General features: G+C 37.7%; 1 protein-coding gene across 1 annotated transcript; it reads left to right on the top strand.

Annotated features, from left to right (window-relative positions):
• The first annotated feature begins 5,440 nt into the window (after positions 1-5,440).
• On the top strand, positions 5,441-6,955 carry LOC135717556 (small glutamine-rich tetratricopeptide repeat-containing protein beta-like). The gene is made up of 3 exons (XM_065239693.1): positions 5,441-5,910; positions 5,991-6,422; positions 6,485-6,955. The coding sequence occupies exons 1-3, from the start codon at positions 5,585-5,587 to the stop codon at positions 6,705-6,707; spliced, it is 981 nt and encodes a 326-aa protein (XP_065095765.1). The 5' UTR covers positions 5,441-5,584; the 3' UTR covers positions 6,708-6,955.
• The last annotated feature ends 3,562 nt before the right edge of the window (positions 6,956-10,517 follow it).

Here is a 10,517-nt window from a genome sequence, read left to right as displayed (position 1 = left end):
AACAGGAGGAATAAGATGAGAATGAGGACATTGAGCTGAGGAACCTTCTTGGTCGGAAAAAGTCAGAGCGAAAAGGATGAAATTCTGAATGATGCCACTACCCTTGCCGACAGTATTCAACCGGAAGGTAATAGCACGTAATACTCTCATGGCGACTAGCGTTGTGGCGCAAGTTCTATTCCTGTTAAAGCTGGATCTAGTTAAGTACCAGTACATTGGCTTGGATTTATTGGTGACGAGATTGCATTTGATTTAAATAAAAGTTGGTGCAATGTATTTTGTATTTTTAATTAATTCGATGAATGTTCAAAAGCATAAATGAAAAAAAAAATCACCCAAATATGGGTTAAATTCACCCAAAATCAATTTCCCATACAAACACGGATACAAATTTTGTTCATTTAAAACAAAAATATAAATGTTTATACTCTAAACATCTGAATTATTCAAAGTAAATTGAAAGCATGTTTAAAACGAAAATATTTATGTTTGAATTAAATTCAAAAGCATGTTTATTTCCACAATATAGGATTTGGTTAAACGGTTTTTAGCGTGTCATGCCTTTTTATTTCCTTCTTGTTACTTTCGGAAAAAGTTGCCCCAGCTTTGCTCAACCTCAACAGTAAACGGTTAGGAAAACGGTCATCCATTCCGGATCCTCCTCCGACACCGAACATAGAAAGAAACCGGTATGAGGACCAGTGGCAGAAACCGAGACAGAAACGGCAAAACGACGCTAATAACACAAATTTGCACCGGTTCCCCTGAACGGGAACTCCTGGACACCCACCCCGACGGGTCCTCGCATCCCCAATACCCACAGGTTACCCTTAATCGCACCCGAAAAAGAGCAGGAATTAAGAAGCCCTGCCCAAAGTTTTTTTTTTTTCATTTCTTTGCAAATCGTTTGCACTCAACTACTTAAATAATTTTAAAATATGTATGTTTATTTTAAACATGAGAAACTGTCAAACCAAACAAAAATAAATACGTTTATTTTCAACACGAATATTTTTGAAATAAACATAACATAATTTTATTTTAAACATTGATTTCACATGGCTTCAAACATGGAATACGTTTAAAATCAACCTAATTTATGTTTGTGGCCAGAACAAACTGAGTTTATGTTTAAATTTACCTCAAATATTTTTGTTTCGGCGATAGTTTTTTCTGCGTGTAGGTAAACCAACAATCAATACGAAACTAACGATTTTAAATTGGCTCACCACTTTAGTAGCCTATTGGTCCCAAGCAAACGATTAACGTACCCTATTCTAGTTGAAATTCTATTACTACAATATGTTTGTTTTGATTCGCTATGAAAGTTTGACAGATAACATCAGGGGTGTGTGAAATAGCTTGGGACTGCTTGGGACCGTTGTTCTGGTACTGAGTGAGCCAAAAATAGTAATGATTTTCTTCGGGACCCAGTGGTCTTAGAGTTACCTCTATGGGTAAACCGAGTACTGCAGTCTGGATGTGTTAGTAGGCAACCGATACTCCTGCCCTGAACTGGAAATGTGGACTCTCTGTCTGACACTGTACGTGTTGTTGTTCTTCGAGCACCCATTCGTGAACGTTGAGGAAATCCGTTGAAAAGAATCCCAAAACTCGGATCACCATCCAGGAGCTACTGGAGGCGGAATGTATGACGCAGAAAATCAATTCGTCACAGTTAAATTTTCTCAAAATCGTCACCTGCTAACCGTACGAAATCAATCCGTAAAAGTGCTACGTAGATGCAAATATCTGCTCCAGCCAGACGGGACTGTCCACGTCGCTGCACAGCCTTTCGATATTGGATGATGTCGATGGTGGAGATGAGGATGAGTATGTCCAATGTCGAATAAGTCAGAAAGTTTATTAAAAAAATGATTTACTGCTATTTAATTAATATGTTTTTAGTCCATTTTTAATAAATTTTATTCGAGGACTGAGGTTAAAATGCTTCCTGGTGATTCGGCCGGTTGGTGGTTCTGTTGGTGTGCCGGATAGCGTATCTATGTCTGGAGCTCTACAACAGACAATGTTAGTGAATGTTTTGCTGCAAAATCCGTGAAACATCTGGAAGTCATACTGAAGTGCATAAACTTCCCAGTTCCGTGGCAGTTTCTGTACTCTTGCGTTGGCTTTCAAAGATTCATATTAAATCCACCCGGCCGTCGTCGTGATGTCAGCATCTTCCGTTGCTCCGTTGCGGATCATAGCAGTAAGGGTGAGTTGGAGGATCCGGCGAATTATTTGTTGCGGATACCGAAAATTGTCTGTCAATAATCAAATTTTGACACATCCTCACTGCACATGCGCAGAAATAATGCAGTGATGCCAATTACTTTAGAGATCACAAAAAATATGTACCATGGGTGCCAAATTAGTGAGCCATGGTGTGTCCTACTGTGTTTTTGGCACACTGTGCTGAGTGACCTACCCCTTGTTTGTACCTTAACTACTATTCACACACGAGAAATCCGGAAGATCATAACCACTAAGACACTTTTCGAATTTTCTATTTTTCTCAACAAAAATATTCCTGATCACCAGCAGGATCTTTGCAACACGCAGAAAAAACGCTCTGTAGTGAATTAATAAAATATTTTGTTATTTTTCAATACAATGTCTCGGTTTGTTTCAGTTCATGAAGAAGTTTTAAATTAATATAGCACTCCATTCACATCAAATCTATAAATTTTATTGAATGCATCATTAATGCGATTGATTTAAATAAACGAAATTTGGTTTGTAACAATTATATATTTTATTCAATCCAAATGGTTACTTTGATTGTTTTAACTGAATATTTTTTTAAGTGCACGTTTCAAACAGTCAGTCTGTATCGGCATAGTTTGGCAAACGATAAGAAGTTCCTCCTGTCTATGCCTCCGTTATTTGCTCTTAAAATGTAAGTTATAATTTTATAAATTGTGTTGAATCGTTCAAATTAATTAATGTTATTAAAATTTCAGCGGTGACGGAACAAATTGCAGTAGACACGCAATTTTAAGCTAAACCGGATCAAATACCAGACGACTTGTTGGAGTGATTACCGCAAAACAAAACAATCGAGTATACTTAAGAGGTTATTAACTATTGACGGAGGGCGGAAGTACATATAAATAGTTGATCTGTTGTTTTACTTCGGTTTACTGTTTTCGTGGATTGCATTTGTTCGTTAACGTTTTCATATTCGTAATAATGATTGAATTTGGTTCCGACTCAAAACAATGCTTTTTATGCGAGACAGTGTATTGTTAGCAATTTGCTATAAACCTGAATTGAAATAGAATAAATAATGAAAATAATATTTATTAATTTAAATAAATTTGATTTTGATATAATGAAAAAATATGATTCGATACAACTAAAATTGTTCGTTACTTTAAAAAATGCTTCAGGTTGATTCAAGCAAACATTTTTTTGAATCAATAAAACTTGACGTTTAATTCAATAAAGCTGCTGGCATTACTTCAATTCTATATTTTTATTGAATTACTCTATGGATTTTATTGATCTATATTCTATTCAAAATTTTGTTTGAAATGAATCGTGCTTTATTTGGATGAACTATGTTTTTTTCTGCGTGAAAAACGTTACAGAATTAAATTTTTCAACTATAAATTAAATGTTGGAGCATCTCAGATGAATCAATTTATCGGGAAAAGTAAAAAAAAAGTGTCCCGCTTCCTAAACTCACAGATAAATTAAATCAAAAAAGCTTAAAAAGTATGCAGATTCTCGCTTCGCCTTATTGAGTGCGAGCCATGATTACTTTGGCAGTAGTCATGCATGATTAAAATCGAAATAATCTTTCCAGTATTAAATTTTATTCTTTTTCAATACTGATATATAGTCAAAAAAGATTAAAATTCAATCAAACATTATTAAAATATAATCAAAAATGATTAAAGTTTATTCAAACAAAGATAATCTAAAATCTTATCAATCATGATTAAACTGGGATTGATATCAGATGCTTATTTTTTAGAAAGAGAGGATTAATTTTTAATCATTCGATATGATTAAACTGAGTTTAATGTCAAATCGATTAAATTTCAAGCAAAATGGGAATAGTTCAATTTATCATTGTATGTCTCAAGGCTAAAATTTCTGCTCACAACACTCTTTTTGACCTTCTCCTATTCATCACCAGAGGTCGAATTGATCGTTTAGTTTCTATTAAAAAGGCCTAATCAAAGTTGGCACTCGTGGAGAATAGAAGAAAAAAGATTGCACTCGTATACTTCCTCGTGGAAAATTTTGAAACCATCATCACTTTCATAGTTCTTCTATTCTCCATGAGTGCCAACTTTGATTTGCCAATAGAGCTTTTTGACGTTTAATCGGCGCACACTACTGCACCCTCGGTCCCCGATACGAGAGTTTAGTAGGGATTACAAACAATTTTAACCATTTTCGGTATTGAATATTTTTCAATATTGAGTATACTGTGACAGACAGTATGCTGAACAGATGGTGGTAGTGTGTAAACGTCAAATGTAACTATGCGTGCCACAGGTGGCGGTACTACTAACTAAAAACATTTTAATTGACCGTTAAATGAGTGTTCGATGAACAACTTGCGTGTGTTATGTCTGTTTGTCTGTGGTTCGCGTTTATGCAGAAAGTTCCACTGCTTTTCTCTTAACTTGATTCTTAAGTGCCACCCACATTAGATCCTTTTGCGTTGCGTTGACTTAAATTTGACAGTTAGACCATAGATTTTGCTGTCACTTTGCCGCAACGCATTCGATCCGGATCTAATGTGCGTGGGCCTTTATAAACACACCTCGAAACACACACTCTATTCAGACGATGTCGGAATACCCTAATAAAAAAGTACCATACACTAATGATTGAACCATTCCACAAATGGTTTGGATTATACCCAGAACACGTCGTTAAGCAAAATAACCATAACTATTTTATCAGGGTAAAACGCAATACAGACTGGAGAGTTATAACATGTTATAACGGTTGTCAAATAATTGCAACACAGAAACCAACATCAAGATAGCGCTATAACATGTTATAACTCTGTAGTCTGAACTAAAGAGCCTGAATTTATAAATCCAGGCTCTTTAGTCTGAACGTACTATAATGAGAACCCAAATTAAAATATTCATTCCATTTATGGGAAGAGTACTGTAACGTCTTCTGTCATACAGTCTTAGCGAATTCGTTTATTATCGGGGTTCGAACCAGTTCCAACCCAGTGCGAAACCGAACTTTTTGTCAGTGCGAACCTCAACCTGAGCTAGGTTTTAAAAACAAACGAGCAAACTGACGTTTGTCAGAAAACAAGCAGACCCAATCTTGATACCCGATCCAGGTTGGAACTGAATAATAAACGAATTCGCTATCTGTCAGCTGTCGTTCCGTCAAAACTGTCCCCCGCTGCTTGCTGTCGATCCGTCTGTCATTTTAAAAGGCAGAAAAAATATCATCACCGCATCGAGAGCAGCCAATCAAATCGTGTCAGATCATCTTCGAGGATCGCTGCTGTTTCTATTCCAAACCATAAGTGAACCCCGGAAAATTCCACTCCGCGTTCTGGCCAGTAGCAACATAAAAAAACAGCAAAAGGATGAGTGATATTGAGGCAAAGTTTTTCGTGCGGTCGTTCATACGTTTCCTGAACGGGCAACTAGAGCAGCCGAACATTAATTCCGACTCCCGTGAAAGCTTAGAGGTGGCCATACAGTGCTTGGAAAATGTCTACGAAATTGGACAGGAAGAAGGTGATAACAGCCAGGAAAATCCGCTGAATCATATCGACTTGTTCGAAGTCTACCAGGGTACGTTCACGAATGTCTCGCCGGAACGGAAGCAGGAAGCGGAGAACCTGAAGAACGAAGGAAATCGGTTGATGAAGGAGGAGAAGTACCAAGAAGCGCTGAACACGTACAGCAAGTAAGTAGTGAATTTGAGCAAATATTTGTCTTTTCTGTTATTTTGTGCAGATGCGGTAAACATTGAACACACTCTTTCAGAGCCATCAACCGAGATGCAACTAATCCGGTGTTCTATTGCAACCGTGCAGCAGCCTACAGTCGTATGGGTGATTACCAGAGTGCAGCGGACGATTGTCGCATGTCACTGCGGTATGATCCGAATTACAGCAAAGCGTACGGGCGTCTCGGGTTGGCTTACTCGAAGATGAACAAGCACGAGCAGGCTCTGGAAGCGTATCAGAATGCTTTGCGGATCGAACCGGATAACCAAGACTACAAGAACAACATGAGTGTCACGCAGCAAAGACTGGAGGAACTCCGCTCTGCTCCAGTTGGAGCAGGCGTTGCCGGAGGATTGCCCAATCTAGGAGGTGGAGAGCTCGGCGGAATCGACTTTGCAGCTGCTTTGAACAACCCTGCCCTCGTTAGCATGGCCACAAGGATGATGGGCGATCCGTCGATTCAGAACATGTAAAATGCTTTGTAACTTTCAATTTCAATGCGATATTTCAACAACTTTCCTCTCATTTCAGGCTAGGTCAACTTAGCGGCATGAACAACGTGGATGCCCTATTAGAAACCGGTCGGCAGCTGGCGATGCAAATGAGCAGCCAAAATCCGGATGTGTTTGCCAACGTGATCCGACAGATGGAGCAGACCGGAGTGGTTCCACCCGGCAGCACTCCCGGTGCCAATCAAAATGGTGGCAATAATGATAACCAGCAGCCACCACCTCCGCCACCGGCAGACTCTTAAGTCACTGGGAGACGATGTTTTATAAGAGACGCGCGGAGAGAATAAAAGTAAATCTGGTTGCACGGTCAACTAAGTAATTTTGTCTGCAAGGTTTGGTAACCCGCAATTTTGTGTTTACTTCCGAGTGACTTTTAATTTGACCGACTGTCGTCATGGTAAAACGAATACTTTTTTGACCGTATGGATTGTCAATATTAATCAAATTTTAAAGAATTCCATTAAAATGCACGGCATCCTTCTGTAAAAATAAATTGAATAAAACGAGACAAAATTTCAGTTTCTGCTTTCCCTAGGACAGTGTTGTCAGAGAAATCTAGATAGAGCTGGAATTAGGGCGAGACAACCTTTGCAAACAATGACTTCTCTTGATGATTTCTAGGAATTCAAGGCACGCCTACGTAAATCAACATATCCATCGAGAAGGGTAAGTCTTCCCCTACTCGATGGGGATGTCTATTTACCAGGGAGAGCCATGACTTTCAAAAAATTAACGAGAGAAGTCATTGTTTACAAAAGCTGTTTCGCCCTAATTCACAGCAAAAAAAAAATGTAATATCGATCAATGTTATTCAAGCTGATGTATGAAATAATGATCTAATAGCAAATAGCAGATACAATATTACATCAATGGATGTAATTTTGTTCGCAAAATCGATGTACATCGTACAACGCTATATTACACAACAGATGTATTGACCTGGTTGCAGCAGTTTGGATGTAATATTCAACAACTTTTTTCTATGTTCCAGCTCTATCTAGAAATATGGTTTAAATTCTGACAGCTTCCTCCCGGTCAAAGCGTGACGGAAAATTCTCAATTATGTAGCGTAATTATTCTACCATATTGATAATTGAATTGTCGTTTAGTTGAAAGTCGATTTTAAACTGATTTATTATATTTCAGCTACATTTCAATTCCGATTTAGTTTTACACGTGGCATAGCGGAAAACTATTGGCAAATCAAAGTTGGCACTCGTGGAGAATAGAAGAACTATGAGAGTGATGATGTTTTCAAAATTTCACACGGTGAGGTATACAAGTGCAATCTTTAAATGCTTTTATTTTACAAACGGAGCATTTTATTTAAATCTGGTTGCTGCTACAGTTGTAGATAAGCTGAAATCTATGTCTACACATAAAAATCTGAAAAGACATTTTTTTATATATTATATGTCTATTAAGCAGTCCTTAAGTTTTATACTAGCGTAGCATTAACCAGATATAAATAAAATACTCCATTTGCAAAATACAAGCAACCATCATCACTCTCATAGTTCTTCTATTCTCCACGAGTGCCAACTTTGATTTGCCAATTAAATTTTATTCTTTTTCAATACTGATATAGGGGGAATAGGCTCTAATGTTGGCCTATGGATCTAAGATTGGGCCCATCGCTAAAAATCTGCTATTTATCAATTTTATCTATATGAACGCGTCATTGGGACGGTACTAATGGATATTTTTGGTCGCTATTGAAAATTTAGTCGATTGCTGAGTTTATGTATGGGCCCAAATTAGGGACATTTAGACCGACATTACATCCATTTCCCCTATAATCGAAAAATATTAAAATTCTATCAAAAATTATTAAAATAGAATCAAAAATGATTATAATTTATTCAAAAAATATAATATTCAATATAATCAACCATGATTGAAATGGGATTAATATCAGATGCTTATTTTTAGAAAGAGAGTATTAACTTAGTTCAATGTCAAATTGATTAAATTTCAAGCAAAATGGGAATAGTTTAATTTATCAGTGCATGTAGCAAAATTAGCACGATAACAGTTCGACAGTGAGCATGCATAAGGGCGAATACGCGATGATCGATTCTCTTCACCGATTTTCTCTTTGCATTGCTACAGCTAAGCGAAAGAATTTTCTAGAATTTGTTCAATGCAGAGTTGTAACAGGTTGTATAAGCTATCAAAAGCAACAGCAAACGCACCGAGAAACGTTAAATCTAGCGAGTTATTAACAAAAGACAAAATCGACGAACAGAATCGATCATCGCGTATAGGCCCTTATTAATGCTCACTGTCAAGTTGCTGCTTGCATAGCCGTGGTTATCAAAAGAGAAAGTCGATGAAGAAAATCGATCAAAGCAGATAGGCCCTTTTTACAGCTCTGTATAGAATCTGGGACGGGACTTGACCTAAGAGAAGAGGTAACAATCGTAACAATACGGGGGCGAAAATGAACCACTTTTCTGTCAAACGTGAACCAGCTCCTGATTGGCCGATTTTTCATGTGCGTAAGATAGAGATAGAGATAGATAAAGATAGAGGTAGAGATAGAAATAAAAGAGGAAGAAGCCAATTGTCACCTCTTCCTCTTAAGGACTTGACAAACGGGTAGCGATTTCGAGCCAGCTTCTGATTGGTCGATTTGACAGTAGCAATCAGGGTTCTGCATTTTCGAAACAAAGAAAAGAAGATGAACTCTCCGCAGAATCGCTTCATTTCGAGCAATATCATTTTCGTGTAAGTCACCGTGTTTCTTGTTATCGAGTCATGATGAACATTCCTCTTTTCAAACATGACTGAACTATCACTTGTTTCGTTCGTCAAGTGATTCAGTTCATTTCATATAAAGCAAAGACTTATTTCAATTAATTATATGATTTGAGTAGTAGCTATACTGAAGATCCGAGAGATAACGCCCCTTCAGTGGTAGGAAATTCATTTTTGCAGTATGGAGAATATCAGAAAATCCACGATTTGTGACTAAACATGCTTTCACAGAAGGAAACAAATAAACGAGTGTTTACCTTATCACCATAGTAATGTACTCGTGCAATTTTTGTGCACCTAAAACTGCCCATAAAGACGATAATGAATTAAAACTGAAAATTTTCATGCATTTCCAAATGGTTTCCTACCATTCCCATACATTCGAAGTGACTGGCCCTCTGGATGTCGATGATGTAAAAAACAACAAAACATGATTAATTGACGCAATGGATGACTCGAAAACTGCTTCCTTCGTTTTTTCCACTTTCACTTCAATTCGGGGCGACCTGACGACGCAGGCATCAAAATATAGTATCCGGATAGTATCCGCACAATATCGGTTGCCGATAGAGAAGGCATCCAGATTATATATAGTACATAATAATATATTATTTTATATTAAACGAAAATTAAATTAACAAGGCCATTCTGGAGTTCAAGCTGGCAGCCAAAGAGGTCAGGGAAAGTCTCAAATACCCGAGGGGGGCGACACATCTAAATCTCAATTCTAGATGCTCAAAAAATCTCACACTAGCGAATCAATCTTCGAAAAATCATCTATCATTTTGCGCATCTACTTGCATCGTGCTTCAAATTTTTGCAGGAAATCTTCAAAATCGACATAAATCTTCCTTCTATCTACTCAGCGTACGCGCAGCTAGCAACAACAAAACACAATCTTTTCTGCATCGTAGATAGAGTCGCCCCCCTCGCAAATACCCTACAATATGGGTATTTTCGGAACGATATTAGACGTTATATTGGAATCCAAAATGGCGGGCCATCGGGTTTCAGAAAAGTGTCAAATACGCTACAATAGGTTATTTTCGGAACGGGAATGCTGCGTAGATGCTAAAAATTGATACCCGACGCCACTTTCGGATTCAAGATAGTGGCCATTGGTTTTATGAAGTGTAAGATATGGGTATTTTCAGAACGGAAACAACGCGTAGATGCCAAAAATCGATATCCGACGCTATGTTGGAATCCAATATGGCGGCCATCAGGATTCAAAAAGTGTCAACTATCCTACAATAGGGTATTTTCGGAACGGGGACGACGCGTAGATGCCG

The sequence above is a fragment of the Ochlerotatus camptorhynchus genome, unplaced genomic scaffold (assembly GCF_037179485.1).
Source record: "Ochlerotatus camptorhynchus isolate MF236.1 unplaced genomic scaffold, CSIRO-AGI_Acam_v1.1 ptg000062l, whole genome shotgun sequence".
Classification (NCBI taxonomy): domain Eukaryota; kingdom Metazoa; phylum Arthropoda; class Insecta; order Diptera; family Culicidae; genus Ochlerotatus; species Ochlerotatus camptorhynchus.
The sequence above is the reverse complement of the archived record's forward strand: the minus strand, read 5'-3'. Positions and strand labels throughout refer to the sequence as shown.

Coding starts and splice junctions, on each gene's coding strand:
- LOC135717556 (XM_065239693.1), top strand. CDS start 5,585: ATGAGTGATATTGAGGCAAAGTTTTTCGTGCGGTCGTTCATACGTTTC. Junction 5,911..5,990: donor GCGCTGAACACGTACAGCAA/GTAAGTAGTGAA, acceptor ACACTCTTTCAG/AGCCATCAACCGAGATGCAA. Junction 6,423..6,484: donor GATCCGTCGATTCAGAACAT/GTAAAATGCTTT, acceptor CTCTCATTTCAG/GCTAGGTCAACTTAGCGGCA.